The sequence below is a fragment of the Dysidea avara genome, chromosome 2 (genome assembly GCF_963678975.1).
Source record: "Dysidea avara chromosome 2, odDysAvar1.4, whole genome shotgun sequence".
NCBI lineage: Eukaryota > Metazoa > Porifera > Demospongiae > Dictyoceratida > Dysideidae > Dysidea > Dysidea avara.
The window spans coordinates 38,190,373-38,207,005 of NC_089273.1; the positions used below are offsets into that span (position 1 = coordinate 38,190,373).

The 16,633-nt window shown below is 37.8% G+C and overlaps 1 protein-coding gene and 1 long non-coding RNA gene across 3 annotated transcripts; one reads left to right on the top strand and one right to left on the bottom strand.

Annotated features, from left to right (window-relative positions):
* Positions 1–3,269: 3,269 nt before the first annotated feature.
* On the bottom strand, positions 3,270–3,657 carry LOC136244872 (uncharacterized). Of its 2 annotated transcripts, XR_010695608.1 has the most exons (3): positions 3,645–3,657; positions 3,512–3,596; positions 3,270–3,457 (listed from the first exon to the last, which is right to left on the bottom strand). It is a non-coding gene; the product is annotated as an uncharacterized lncRNA (long non-coding RNA). The 2 variants fall into 2 exon arrangements; XR_010695605.1 differs by lacking the exon at positions 3,645–3,657 and having other exon boundaries at positions 3,512–3,636.
* A 2,845-nt stretch (positions 3,658–6,502) lies between these two features.
* LOC136248066 (N66 matrix protein-like) lies at positions 6,503–7,832 on the top strand. The gene is made up of 7 exons (XM_066039880.1): positions 6,503–6,550; positions 6,624–6,846; positions 6,912–7,028; positions 7,257–7,319; positions 7,367–7,447; positions 7,533–7,613; positions 7,681–7,832. Exons 1-7 carry the CDS (start codon positions 6,503–6,505, stop codon positions 7,830–7,832), a joined length of 765 nt encoding a protein of 254 aa, XP_065895952.1.
* Positions 7,833–16,633: the final 8,801 nt, after the last annotated feature.

The following is a 16,633-nucleotide window of genomic DNA, read 5'->3' on the forward strand; positions in this document are numbered from 1 at the left end:
ACTCAACCACAGAAATGTAGAACTTTGGTTGCAGGTGGAAAATAAACACCTTTTTACTCAGTTACAAGAGATTCACCCAGCTGGGATAAAATGTTGAAGTGAATGTCATTAGTACTAACTTATTCATCAGGTATTGGACAATTCCAAGTGTCCAGATTATGCAGTTGTCCTCATGTTCAAGTTTACACCTTTAGGCAAGTTCCACAACGTCCTATAATCTATTACTATATCAGTGTGGAATAATGCTTATATAAAATTTTTCATATTCCAGGCTTTAGGTGTATTGTATTTAACACCTGCTTGTTGGTTTTTGCAGGCCATCTGGTCATACTGGTTTATCCACTAGCAGTTGAATGTGATCATGGTACATATGTAAGTTGAGACCATGCAAGAAAAAAGATACAGGTGTCATGACTTTCAGGTCAGTTAACATTCAGAGGAATTGTATTATTGCAATTGTACTTTTGTAGTTATCAATTATCAGTTACCAGTTTGTGATAGCGTACTTTTGTTTGACTAATTACCTCATGTTCTGGTTTACATGCTTACCCAACAGTTATGTTACTCACTTAACCTGCATATGGGATATATATTTTTAAGTTCATTTTGATTATCCATCCTTTATTGATTTTTTGCAGCTTGGCATATTGATTTTTTGCACATACTCTTTTTAATTCAGTGCCTGCTGGATTGTTTCGTCAGATATCAAAACAGGTGTCTTTGGTGTTGCGACCGATGTTCCAGGTCAGTTTGCATGTGTGTTTAATTTAAGGTTGACTTCAGTGCCTGCTTATTCTTGTACAGGTCTTAGTATCGTCATGCTGACATACAAGAAATCACATTCGAGCCACAACACCACCAACCACATTTGAGCAATCCATTACAAAATTTTGTTGCACCATTTGTGTGTGCATAATACTTAATGAAAGCCACGACACAAGCTACATCACACTACACAGAGGTGGTAACCTCTAAAGGCTTGTTACCTTATGTATTCACCTTACCAGCCTTTGTGGTTAATCTATTAAATATTACATGTAAATAGAGAATTAAAGAGTATGCTTAAAGCACCTTTGCTAGTGATTTTGTTCTTCACACCATAAGACAACTGACGATTTATTAACGCTCGCATGGGGTGTGGCACTAAATGGAATTTAGAGATTTCTACTTAAAACGCCATCCCTAGGGAACTTACGGTTCAGCACGCTGTCACAACTTGTTTATCAAGCATTAGAGTTAGTGTCCACGTCGTGTCTTTAAAAGTTATTGTAGGGATTAGAGGTTTGATTGAAGAAAATACACGTATAGGCAAACCAGGATTGGATAATGTCAGTGATAGATCGACTATACAAACACGACTATGTTGACTGGTATAACGTGACAGTAGTTGTAACATAAGGTAGAGAAATAAAGTGCCTATTTTTTATTTTGCGATGTTAACTTTTTTTATTTTAGCGATGTCGCAAGAAAACTGTGATGATGATGACGACGACTCCTAAAGATTTTTTATCACGTATCGCAATACAAATCTATTGAGAGATGTTGCGTAATCTAGTACTAATATTGCGAAACCGTCCCTACACGTAAATAATTCACAGTAGTGACCGCGTGTCTTTTAATTGGGCGTGCGCTTTGTGGTTTCTTGACCGTGCGGCTCACTACTGTGAGTCTTGATGATGTAATATTATTAATTAATATATTGTACGCATGCGTGTACATGTAAAGATTTGCGATTGTGGTATTGACACGAGTTTCATAGTGTACGTAGTGTATCCTAACCCTTACCTGTCTCGTCCATCCTTGGTCGAACCTCGCAATTGGCGTACCCCATCTTAACCCGCCACATTTTTGGTGCTGTGACAGGTACGTCATCTATACTATCATAACCGCGCTATAATGTAAGAGGCACTTATAAATGTCTACTAGCACCTGCCAAGGTAAAGGGACGGGTAAAAGAACTGGATAAAGGGACTGAGGACGCGAGTTAATGGCAGAGTAACTCCAAGTGACGTTGGTACATACATAGATACTACACCCACCAGAGATTGGAAACTCTATGACACCTCTATCCGCACCTCCGTTGACACCTCTATGACACCTCTATCCGCAACTCTATGACACCTCTATCCGCACCTCCGTTGACACCTTTCTACATGAAATAAATATATGCTCTGCCAAGTTATCTTCCCATTGCCGATACTGTAGTCACAATAACGAAGCAGTAACAGTAAAAGAAACTTCCAAAGAAGCACCAAAGTGGTTGCGAACAACGTAATTCCTGCGCGTTAAACTGAAACAGTAATATTTTTACGCAGTTGACACATATAGTGACTTTTTAGATAGAAAATTTTGTTTTCAAGGCTATAGTTGAGTTTCAAACTGTTTTGGTTCGATTATCTGATTTCTTGTCTATCCGGAAATGAAATGATAACTTACACAGGACATCGATTCGTTACGCTATAGCTAGCAAAAGAAGAAGACCAGGATGGGCGGAGCGCAAATACTGAAAAACGCCTTTGTGATGAAAAAAGCTTTTCACAATTACGCTGGTTCGATTCGTCATACCAAGTTACCTGCACAGTACAAAATTGGCTTTTGTAGAAACTGCCATTTGAGACTTAGAGCTAGCAAAAGTTTGAGAGCGGCCACAGGAGTAATCGTCCTTAGCGTCCTGTCTGGCGTTCAAGAAAAGCCCGACAGTGATGGTTCACCAAAAGAAAGGAATTTCAACTTCACACAACTCAATTTACGTTGTATTACAGAAGTTAAAGAAAGTTCTTCTGAGTTAACACCAATCAACTGGAGGTGCGGATACAGCAGATTTTTGTATGGGAAGTATGCGTAGTTTCCAATCCCGGGGGGGTGCAGTATCTATGGTACATATTAGAAGTGCAATTTAAAGCTAGATTCGGCAAATCTATTAGAGCGTCTAAGTTAATTATCCCGCTTTTTCTTAAGCGCCTATCAACAATAAGCCGTACTACCCTCCCGGATTTCTAGGGGATTAGTTGAGGATTTAGGTCCAATTTGATCAGAAACTTTGCTCCGCTACACTGTTAAAAATAAGGAGTAACTGTTACTCCCCTAGGAGAGTTCCCAGTGTAGGGAGGATTTAACACCCCTATATTTTTGTGGAGAGTAACCAACACCCTGCAAAGGAGTAACAGGAACCCTTTGAAAAATCTATTGTAGGGAGTTTTAGTTACTCTAGGAGAGTTCACATAAGCATGCAAGGTGTTTCCTTTACTCCATGAAATTCTACAAATGACTCCGTATAAAATCTCAAATGATGTTAAAGACATACAGCAAAACTGTAACAAAATGTTTACAATATCCAGCTTTATAATATTGGAAAGTCACTCAAGAGATCAGTAGCAAGGCTTCATTTCATCATCAGCAAACGACGCTTCACTGCCACTTCACTGGAGTTACTGCCTGTCGCATGACATGTTATCAGCTGTAGTAAATAGCAGTATAGTAAAGAAATATTCAACAATCACACACTTGTTACCTGTATGGCTGAAGGTACATCACACGCAGTTGCCAACAAAGTTGTAAAAACAATTCTGCCAGACCAGCAGCATTGGTAGTGTAAACTAAAATAACCACAGTTGCTATCATGCAAAACAGCACATTTTTGCTACCTGGAGTTCATCATTCACTGATTTCTTGTGGCACCTGTAATATATGTTTACAAATTGATGCACAGTAACTGTATGTTAGCACTCTTACTGGATGTTGTTTAAATTCTATGTTCTCAATGACATTGAGACATCCGTGCTAAAAAAAAGTAAATATGTGCTTACGTAACGATAAACATTATCTCCTTACAGGTCTTGGAAAGTTGCCGAAGTCGAAGACACACAATGTACATTGTATCATAAAGATTCTTGTTAACTGCAGATGATATATCTTACTAGTTAATTCCAGTGAATCTGCATATAATTATGTAGACACTGACAACAATACAGGCTACTGACCTTACCAGCAATATCATTGTGTCCGGCTGCTAACGTTAACTGAAAGCAGACGGACATGATATGTACGCCATGTTTAAACTAGGTGGCTTTCCTCTCCTCCCTCAAGTCTTCAACTTCTTACACACTGAATACTAGTAGCTATAGCGGCGAGTGGGCTGAATACTGTACGTACTAGTCAGTGATACGATTGAGTCCGCCGAATTTATTCTTTCCCCGAGTCTTGAACTATTTCTGCTGTGTCACGATAAGGCGCCTAAACCCTCACGAGCAGTGGTGACTTCTGTTGGAGCCAGTTTAATAAACCCGGCGTGTCACACGAGACGATTCAGATATGAGCTCAAACGTGCCTGAAGAAAGAATGAACGAGATAGTGAACGTCCAGTCACGAACAAGTAAACACTTTAGTATCACCTTTCAAACACTACAATTCCTCAGAGAAACAAACCGCTTTCAACTACTCAACACGGTTCTGTTGTTAAAGAAGCCGTTTCTATGGTGATACTCTTCACTCTAAATAATGCGCTTGTAATAGAAATGGTATTTAATAATTATACATACGTATTTCAAAATATTTTTGACTCTTGAGTAACAATTCCGTCCTCTTGCTTTCGTACTGTCTGTTCCCTTCACTATGTCTTGGTTAGTCTGTAAAATAAAACATGAGTAAATGGCTGCCATTGAAAGGAAACCTAAATAATTACTTTCCTTTTTACATTGAGTGGTTAGAATTGAACTGGCTAGTTAATGGGGAAAGTATCATAGTGAGACAGCTATAAGTGGCTCATCATTCAGTTCAGCTATGTGGTCTTAGCAGCTAGCTATATTTAATTAAATATATATACTGGCTCATTTACTGAGTTCACCTTAGTTACTAGCTAGCTGGTAATGGGAACTCTTCAGTTTGGTGCTTTCACTTACTTGGAGTTCTCTTTACCCTTAGTGGGTTACTGTTACTCTCCAAGTAATCCGAACTCCCCTTTTAGAGTAAAATATTTTACTCCCATAGTTACTGTTACTCCCCTGTTTTAACAGTGTAGTATTTGATTGCTTTAGGCATTTGTTTAGTTTGAAAGCTATAAGATTTAGCTAATCATTTTCCTGAAGAATATTCCAGCCATACTACATGGAGATTTGACCATTGGTTGTTTCCCAGTTGGTGGAGAATTAAATTTTTTGTAAAGTCAAATCCCCACAATTTATACCACTACATCTAGTGGTGGAGGTGTTGGATAAAATTAATAATATAATAGCATAATATATAGTGGTATGTAGCTTTACCACTGCATGTACTTTGCAGACAGAAGTAATCCATCTGACAGAGGCATAGTATGACAGTACAACACAGCTAAAATCATGATAAATACAGGGATTTCGGTAGCCCATCTTTGTAACTGAATATGGGTAAGGACGTACTGATACGGGCTTACGTCCGTTCATGGATATTGATGGAGAACATACTGTTCTTGGAAATTATCATGATAGTAACATCGACAGAACCTAGGACCATGGACTAAACCACAAGGAAAAACTAGCATGCATGATGGTGAACACTAAATAATTAGTTCAACACTGACTGCACAAGCACTATAGCCGAAGAGTGTAGAAGTCCTGTGATTTTCACTACAATGGCAGATTCGTGGTTGCATAGACACCAGAAATGACTAAATGTTATGTAGTACCTAATAGAGTAATCACCCTAGCTAATAAAGCAGTCACTCAAATAGAGCAGTCATCCACCAACTAACATTATAATCTGGTGCAAATAAAACACTACATAGATTGTCAATAAACTACAGTTGCATTATATTGCACAATATATCACAACATCTGGAAATTCAGCAAGTCTTTAAAGGCCTCATCCTCATAATGTCAAATCTTTAAATTCAGCATGAGGGTTGAGGTTGCCTAAGTTCTGATCTCCAATATTTGGGTCGTACTTTCTTTCACTTTCTTTCTTACTAGCAAATGAAGGTCTATAAAATACAGGTATTTGCACTATTTGATAGTCAGTGTGAAAATACAAAACAACCAACACACCTAGACTATGACACAGGCATCCCTTAGAAATAAAATATGCATAGCAGCAGGTCATCAGTGCTTGGATGCACAACACACCTACAATACCCAGATACAGGTCCCCAGTACATAACACGATAGACACATCTACAACACCCCGATACAGGTCCCCAGTAGTGCTGAAACGAATAGCAATTTTTACTAATCGAATAGTTGCGAACAAAACAACCGATTGTTCGATCATTCTTTAAGCATGACTAAGCACTGAAATCTTTGAGTTAAAATATTTCTACCTCTTCTAACATGGAATTTTTGAGTGTGAATATGCCACTTTGTTCACAATTTAAAGCTTCTAGGTTGGCTTCATCCATCTGATCACAGCTTACTAGAGTGCCAACGAATAATCGAATAGTGAGTTAACGAATTAAGTAATATCATGCCGACCGAATAGTCGATTGTCCGATTAATAGTTTCAGGGGCATATATACTTTCTGGAATGGGACGGGATGGAACAATTCCAGAAAACACTACATTACTACTTTACTGGACAGGACGTAAAAAATAATAGGGTGGTTCTATGTGTAACTTTTCCTTACATTACATCATTGTGATATCATTGTAATATAGCAATTAGTATTTAGTAGTAATAGTGATAATAAAGGTAGTAGTGGTAATATAGGTAATACTGGTAATGTGGGTAATAGCGGTAATGTGGGTAATATGGATTATAAGGGCAATCTCGGTAATGCAGGTAACACTGGTGATGTGGATAATAGCGGTAATGTAGGTAATAGTCGTAATATGGGTAATAGTGGTAACATGGGTAATAGTGGTATTATGGGTAATGGAGGTAATATATAGGTAATAGTGGTAATAGTGGTAATGTAGGTAATAGTGGTAATATGGGTAATGTAGGTAACAGTGGCAATATGGGTAGTGGTGGTAATGTAGGTAATATAGGTAATAGTGGTAATATGGGTAATAGCGGTAATATGGGTAATAGTGGTAATATGGGTAGTAGTGGTAACATGGGTATAGTGGTATTATGGGTAATGGAGGTAATATATAGGTAATAGGTGTAATGTAGGTAATAGTGGAAATATATAGGTAATAGTGGTAATATAGGTAATAGTAGTAATGTAGGTAATATAGGTAATATGGGTAATATAGGTAATAGTGGTAATATGGGTAATGTAGGTAACAGTGGCAATATGGGTAGTGGTTGTAATGTAGGTAATATAGGTAATAGTGGTAATATAGGTAATAGTGGTAATATGGGTAGTAGTGGTAACATGAGTAATAGTGGTATTATGGGTAATGGAGGTAATATATAGGTAATAGTGGTAATGTAGGTAATAGTGGTAATATAGGTAATAGTGGTAATATGGGTAATAGTGGTAATATGGGTAGTAGTGGTAACATGAGTAATAGTGGTATTATGGGTAATGGAGGTAATATATAGGTAATAGTGGTAATGTAGGTAATAGTGGAAATATATAGGTAATAGTGGTAATATAGGTAATAGTGGTAATATAGGTAATAGTGGTAATATGGGTAATAGTGGTAATATGGGTAGTAGTGGTAACATGAGTAATAGTGGTATTATGGGTAATGGAGGTAATATATAGGTAATAGTGGTAATGTAGGTAATAGTGGAAATATATAGGTAATAGTGGTAATATAGGTAATAGTGGTAATATGGGTAGTGGTGGTAATGTAAGTAATATAGGTAATAGTGGTAATATGGGTAATAGTGGTAATGTAAGTAATAGTGGTAATGTAGGTAATAGTGCACAGCTAAATAAGAGACTATTATGGAACGAAATTATCCCTTAAAGATACCTGTAGCTGAGCAAATACGCGACAACTACGGGTTTCGCACTTAACCCCAAGACGAGGTTCGAGCTTACTCGTGGTGGAACCACATTTCAAGACGTGGACCCGTCTTTATACTCGTCTCAATCTCGAGACGCGTCGTCATGATGGGCGTAATTGTGCCATGCACGTGATCGCTAATCTATATTCGCGACTCCGGGTTTGGGTTATAAAATTCACGTAAAATTTTAATACTTGCAATAATAATATTTACAACACAATTCCCCCATGATCACTGTCACTCCCATTATCTCCGCTTAGTGTGTCAAAAACTTCTAGTCCTCCTTCCTCTTGATACTATAACGTGTACAGATATTAATAAACTGTTGCATATACAATAATTATGTACGTACCACTGTCTTTCCATTCAAATGGTTCTCGACTATTGTTTAGTTGGTGCTATTTAGCTCAGCTGTTTCAGTCTAAACACAATTAATTTCATTTACCAACTTATCCCTTAATAATATTAGCCTTACCATTTACTGTTGGCACTTATGGTCCTGGAGTTTTTTCTACCACTATGTTGGCTAGCTGTTTCACTCCTAGCACATAAGTTCATTGATCAACCAACTCCTCAAGAGTGTTATACTTACCATTTTGCTACTAGCACTTCCTTTCCTGTCACTGATGTTGGGTACACGCTTCACTCTAAAGATACAATTTCACTCACAATTCCTCAACAATATTATACTAACCATTTGGATACTGGCATTTCCTTTCGTGCCACTTCCAACACGTCCTGGAGCCATTTCACTGTAAACACCAGTGGTGAATCTATCTCTTCTACTAGTACTTTTCATCCTCCCTGGCATTCTTTCTAGCAAAATTTGCTCTAAACATAATGTTTATGGTACTATGAAGGAATCACTCACAAATGTTGTACACATCATCTCACCGTTTCGAAGTCTGTCTCTTTAATACGTGAACTTCCATAACTACACACACAAAGCCTTGTATTTTAAACTATTCCAAAAAGAATGTTGTACATATCATTTAATCATTCAAAGTCTTTTTCTTATCCATATAGTGCTACTGTTCATTCTGTTATTCTGCTACTACAGTCAACATCAAATGGACTCAAACTTTACAAAAATCGCTTTAACACTGCTATTAGAGGTCATAGTTTTTCACAGAGAATCGTCAATGATTGGAACACCTTACCCCACGAAATTGTATCTGCACCTAATGTACTGATCTTTAAGACTAAAGTAGATGTATTTTTATATGACCGCCGGTTTGATTTTATTTAGATGTATTGAGATTGGTTTTTATAAGACTTTGTCTTCCTTGTACCAATTAACAAATAATAATAATAATAATAACATTTCTTCAAACAACCAATCCCAAAGATGTTATAATATAGATACAGTCCCAGTCTTTCTATTAGTGTTGTCAGCCTTTCCAAGAATTGTTTCATCCTAACCAAAACGATCACCCTACTAGTAAATCAAATGCTGTATGCACCATCTCACTGTTTTCGGGTCTTGCACTATCATCAGTATTTATAGCCGTATCCCTCTGAATCAAAAGCACCCTTTTGCTTTGCCAGTTCTTCTTTTCCATTTGTTCTCTAATCAGCTCTTCTTCTACTTCCAACAATTCTTTTGTTGATCTAAGCAAAGCATTATTGAACATTCAAGAATTCTGTACTCACCATCTCATTGCTGATGTATCTACTGGGAGGATCTAAAGAACTGTTGTAGCTGATCACCTGAAATGTCAATTCATCTACGATCTGCTTGATCTAGATATAAAATAATGTTGTAATGGAACAGTGCAAATACTAAACATACTTGGTAATCTCTTAGAAACGGCTTTCCTGTCCAAATTTCTTATTAATGAGCGCCAATAGGAAGAAACTTTTTATGCGACTAACACATTCCATCCACTGTTACTACGTCTTTCAGAAGCATCATTCAAGTAAAACGACTTCTTTTCCATGTATCGTATTCTGAGCACGTGAAGTCTTCAAGTAATGGTGGACTACTAGTCGATCCGTCACTCATACTTTGGTTAGATCACTTTACCATCTACAAAGCGCTTGCATACGACGCGAACTTCACAACAACAACAACAAAAGTGGTTACTCTATGCTGAGTTCCATCGCTATGTTCAACAGTTACATCATCACTTGAGAAGCACACTGTCAGGCAACTCTAATTAGTGCCGTAGGATAAGCAATCCAGTGCGAGCGTTACAGTGTGACGTAGTACAATGCTGACCCGTGTTCTACAATTTCGTGAAGATTACACTCTGTAGTCAGGTTCGTGTTCTAATATACATTTTAGTATGTCGATTTTGTTAATGGCGAACTAGACGAGCTCCAAAGTTGTAGTTGCACAAACTGGTGACCTGTTCCCGGACCTTGTATGTGCGTCACCCTTATTGTAATTCCACATACTGTTAACCTCTTTTTTTGGTGTGCTGTTATTTATGGGCTGGTGTTTGTCAATTGTGTTGTGTATCCACACACTGGCGACCTGTTTTTGGGTCTTGTAGGTGTGTAAATTGTGTTGTGTATCCACGCACTGGCGACCTGTGTCCGGGTCTTGTAGGTGTGTCAATGGTGTTGGGTATCCACACACTGGCGACTTGTTTTTGGGTCTTGTAGGTGTGTCAATTGTGTTGCGTATCCATGCACTGGCGACCTGTGTTCGGGTCTTGTAGATGTGTCAGTTGTGTTGTGTATCCTGTCACGCTGCAGGTGGTCCCCCGCCGCAAGTGGTTCTGCCAGACCAACTACCGTGCCTCAAGTAGTCCGGCCGGACTATGTAATGTTGCTGCAGATGGTCCGCCCTGCTACAGATGGTCCCCCCAATGAAATCTTCACTATCAACCTCCCAGTCACTACTAGCTCAACGTCTTGATCAAAACTCACTGCCCTCCACAAAATATGAGTCTTGAAGCAGTGAAGCGGAATTTGAGTAATGCATACATGACCTATAGCTATTCTTAAACATATAAATCTGAACACATTGCATTGTTTTGTATTTGCACGCGTGGTTCTTAATTCGTGTAACGCGTTGTGGGCACCGGTGTCCCTTTCGATCCCCCCCTTTCAAATATACTAACAAAACATACTCTAATAGAGCAGTCAGTCAAATAGAACAGTCACCACTATGACATGGCTTAGGTAATTTCTGGGAACCTCCATCACTTTGGTGTAACTTGTAATGCTCAATTTACCATCTCCACTTTCCAGAGGCCATGCATGACACACCAACTGAACAGTTGGCTATAGTTCTCTCAGTTCTATAATAAAACATGATTTAATCTCTATACTCTGATTTAGGCTTGAGTAAGGGTTAGACAGCTGTTCTATACTAATGGTGAAAACCATTAATTCACTTGGATATAGACTTGGACAGCGATCGGGAACTACTAGCTGCATGTTTCATGCCTCATATGCAGGCTTCAATAGCTATAATAATTTTTTGAACATTTCAGCATACACTAAAATGTCAGTTTCATCGAAAATGGTATATACGTACAGGCAGGCTATAGCTGAAGAGTTCTATTCTTAGACTAGTCTAGTTTGTAAACTTCAAACTCTCCATAATGATTAATGATACTATATAGAACTAATGCAATATGGTGACCTTAAGTGGTTCTTACAAGCCAATAAGTTAGTAAACTTAAAGTGTGACATGTAATAGTTTAATTGAATCACCGCACACAATGGTTTTATTGTTCTATACATATCTTATACCTTATTTACTTGGTTAAACACTGTAGCATTTATTACCTGAGTTTCAAAAATCGATATGGTGGCTATTCAAACTTGACCACCTCTCAATGTTCAAAAACAATTCAGTTTAAATGAGCATAATAGGCTGGATTTTTGAGCACTGCTCAAAAGCATAATAGGCTACTTTCAAAGCATGATAGCTCAAGCCTACATATAGCAGAGAATAACCAAAGCTAATGCAAAAAGGCTGTCTTTCTGGCAATGAGCCTAAGCAGCATGCATGTAAAAACACAACTTGGCTAGTTGAAAATAAGAAATCATTTGTTCAGTTATGTAGATTCTCCATTTTAAAATATGTTATTCACTTTAATCTGTTATTCACTTTAACTGAACTTGATGTGCTTTTCAGTCACTTGGAGCAACTGATTGTGACAACCAGCAAGGATTAACATTTTAGGACTTATACTTACGTAGAAAATCAGGTATACATTTACAGCAGATACTGTATACTCAGTGATGTTACTTAACAGTTGTCAGCAGACTTGTGTGTGTGGAGTCAGTAGAGGTCACTGATAAAGACAAGTTGAATGAGTTGTACAAGAAATTTTTGGGATGAAAAGGAGGAATTGTATTTTAATTTTATTTCTACACTGTAAATTCAGAAGTGTGATGTTCATACTGATGGTATGATTCCTAAGGTCGCTTAGTGTGATGCTCATACTTCAGAAGTATGACGACCACACTAAGCGACCGCAGGAGTCATACCATCAGTATGAACTTCACACTTCTGAATTTACAGTGTATTGTGATAATGAGTCAGTGCTATGTACTTTCACGCTTTCCATTTCTTGAATCCTGCATGTAGTTAAGATTCATACCAGCATTGGCAAAATTTTCATTTAGTAATATCCATTGTTTCACCCATAAATGTGTGAAAGCATCAGTGTTATGACCAGACCACCCTCAATGTTGACCAGTGCTATGGTAGGTATAGGTTAGGATGATTACCAATCAAGTTAAATAGCTAATTACCAAATCTGAAAGCTTCATGCACTTGATGTCCATGCAAATGTTTAAGTTACTTTCACCATTTTACACAGGATCGTGGGTGTCACATGGTTATATAGGAAAGGTTTCACCATGTTCACAACAACACTTCACAAAAGCACTGACACACAATTCTTTGCGAAGATTGTACTGGCCACTCAAAGTTGCAAGACTCTAATAGAGTATACATGCAATATAAAATAATATTATTAATTAAGTGTGAATAAGTTAGTTATTGATCACATGATCATTACAAACAATTATCCTTGAAAACGATATCTGGTATCTCTATTGCTTGATATTATGACATTCTTTACTTGTGCATTACTATGCAGGATAATGGTCAATAGCTGTAAAGAGCTCAAACTGTACTTTAATTATAGATGGTGAAATTGCAGTTCCAGTTTACAATGGTCAATAGCTGTAAAGAGCTCAAGTACTTTAATTATAGATGGTGAAATTGCAGTTCCAGTTTACAACTGCTACATAGCTGTTGATTCAGATGGCACTGATCTTCCAGGTGACTTAATGACTACAATATCAGCTCATCGTGGACTGCATTATAGTGTTGTGCATGAGATCAGTGAAGGTGTTACTGTACTTGTATGAAAATCCGGCTCCTAATTCAATCATGCTTCATGTCAACAACATAAGGTTACCTTTCCAAGAACCTCTTATAATTGCATTTACATGATTTGTATTTAGCCATTATACTTTTCATAATCATTTAGATAGCAATGTAGCTGTAATGTGTGGATGTGGGTACATTATATGCTCTGCCAGTGGATTGTGCCAGTCATCTTCAATACTGTGAACACTAATAGTTAGTAAAAATTTGTTATTATATCATATATATGTAATTTATTTTATCGGCATTAAGCTGCAAGTTTAATTGTACAGTGAACCTCTCTATTATGGACATTGTGGGACCCAGAATTTTTGGCCACTTTTTGCTGTAATATAGAGGTTTTCTTTTCAGAGGTAAAAATGTATTGACCAGACCGTTTGGGACCAAAATTTTTGTCATTATTATGGAGGTTATTTCCATTGTGTCCTTAATTCGGGGAGTTTGTTAAGAGAGGTTCCACTGTATGTACTAGCTAGCTATATAGTGCTTTTAACCATAATGTTTACAGCACTGAGCTGATCCAGGGTTTATCAAAGGTGGTGCACCAGTATATGTAGGGATCTGTGCCCCATGTAGAAGCTATAAAGCTTTTTGCAGAACAAATATCTTGAATGGTTTAGATCATACTGCTTTTTATGTGGACTCAAGAATTGTATAGGGGCATCAAAGTGACAATCATGCCAGCAGATTATTATTATAGACCCTAAAGAATGGCATACACAAGATCGCATACATTTCATTTGCAAGATATCCTTAGCAGGCTAAATGTAACAATGCAACTGTAGATGTTAGGTGACTGTTCTATTAGAGTATTGACTGACTGCTCTATTAGAGTATCTCGATCCGAAGTTGTATAACACGTACGCATACTAGTAATTATAAGGCCACCTCGAAGGCCACAGTGGAACGGGAAGCTAGGTCGGCACAGTGGGGCACTTTGTGCCTAGCCCTACGCCTTCTCAAAGATCTATGATCGAGTCTATGATAAAACCAGTGGGGGACTACTTATGACAGAGGGGGACCATTTATGGCAGAGGGGGGCCAACTGTGGCGGTGTAAGTTGTCCGGGGGGGACAAGTTTCAGTGCTGCAAGAAGTCCGGGGGGACCAAGTATGGTTGCTGCAACTGGTCCGGGGGGACCGATTTTTGGGGGACCGGTTGTAGCATGACAATCCACGCACTGGCGACCTGTATTCAGGTCTTGTAGGTGTGTCAATTGTTTTGTGTATCGATGTACTGCGGAATAGTACTGAAACGATTAATCGGACAATGGACTATTCGGTCGGCATGATATTACTCGATTCGTTAACTCACTATTCGATTATTCGTTAGCACTGTAGTAAGCTTTGATCAGATGGATGAAGCCAACCTAGAAGCTTTAAATTGTGAACAAAGTGGCATATTCACACTAAAAAATTCCATGTTAGAAATTAAAGAAGCTTTAAATTGTGAACAAAATGGCATATTCACACTCAAAAATTCCATGTTAGAAGAGGTAGAAATATTTTAACTCAAAGATTTCAGTGCTTAGTCATGCTTAAGAATAATCGAACAATCGGTTGTTTTGTTCACAACTATTCGAATAGTAAAATTGCTATTCGTTTCAGCACTACTGGAGACCTGTATCCGGGTGTTGTAGATGTGTCTATCGTGTTATATACTGGGGACCTGTATCTGGGTATTGTAGGTGTATTGTGTATCCAAGCACTGGCGACCTGTATCTGAGTGTTGCAGGTTTGTGAAAATTTTTCTGTTGTGTATCCATGCACTGGTGACATGTTGCTATGCATATTTTATTTCTAAGGGATACCTGTGTCATAGTCTAGGTGTGTTGGTTGTTTTGTATTTTCACACTGACTATCAAATAGTGCAAATACCTGTATTTTATAGACCTTCATTTGCTAGTAAGAAAGACAGTGGAAGAAAGTACGACCCAAAGATTGGAGATCAGAACTTAGGCAACCTCAAACCTCATGCTGAATTTAAATATTGGACATTATGAGGATGAAGCCTTTGAAGACTTGCTGAATTTCCAGATGTTGTGATATATTGTGCAATGTAATGCAACTGTAGTTTATTGACAACCTATGTAGTGTTTTATTTGCACCCGATTATAATGTTAGTTGGTGGGTAACTGCTCTATTAGAGTGACTACTTTATTAGCTAGGGTGATTACTCTATTAGGGACTACGTAATATTTAATGATTTCTGGTGTCTATGCAACCACATATCTGCCATTGTAGTGAAAATCACGGGACTTCTACACTCTTCCGTTATAGTGCTTGTGCGGTCAGTGTTGAACTAATTATTTAGTGTTCACCATCATGCATGCTAGTTTTTACTCGTGGTTTAGTCCATGGTCCTAGGTTCTGTCGATGTTATTATCATGATCATTTCCAAGAACAGTATGTTCTCCATCAATATCCATGAACGGACGTAAGCCCGTATCAGTATGTCCTTACCTATTTTCAGTTACAAAGATGGGCTACCGAAATCTCCGTATTTATCATGATTTTAGCTGTGTTGTACTGTCATACTCTGCCTCTGTCAAATGGGTTACTTCTGTCTGCAAAGTGCATGCAGTGGTAAAGCTACATGCCACTATATATTACGCTATTATATTAGGTCAGGCCAAGTTGATTGACAGTTTATCGTCCGGGATATTTGAAAAAGTCATGCGGGCGGGAGGGAATTTTTCATATTTCATAATCTTTTTAACATGGAAAAACATTTTAAAAGTAGCTTCACACACTTGCTAGCTACTTTAACACTGGTTGCAGAACTTATTTGATTACATCACTGTTAATACTTAGCTATTCGTTTATGCAATCTCTCTTTAGAAATCCATTTGTGACTGGGCCTGCAAAAATAGGGCTTGTGGGCACATGATTTTTGCCTACGTTTTCACAATGTCATTGCTCATAACCCTTTATACCATAATGCTATGGCAGTGCAATTTTCGGAGCTTGCTAAGCATTTAATTTGCTTCATGATGCAACTTACAGAATACAAATATTCTGCTCCAGCACTGAGATATGACCTGTACAGTGACGGGATGTAGTTTGTGCCCACATGCCCTATTTTCGCAAGCTCGGTCACATTTATTGTTTTGATTTGATTTGATTTATAATTTAAACTCAAAACCAGTCAGCACCAGCCATTCTTCCCTGGTTGAGTACACACAACAAAAAAGACTACAAACACACGTACATTATGGTATATAGTACATGACACATGATACAACCACAAGAATACAACACAAAACATACAGAAAATAATTACAAAATCAATTAAGTAAGTGACAATAAACATAAAAACAGTTCATCAGAAAAATCTCTTGCCATCACCATTTCCTCAGGTAAAGCATTTCACCACATAGTTAACTTATATCTAAAATGT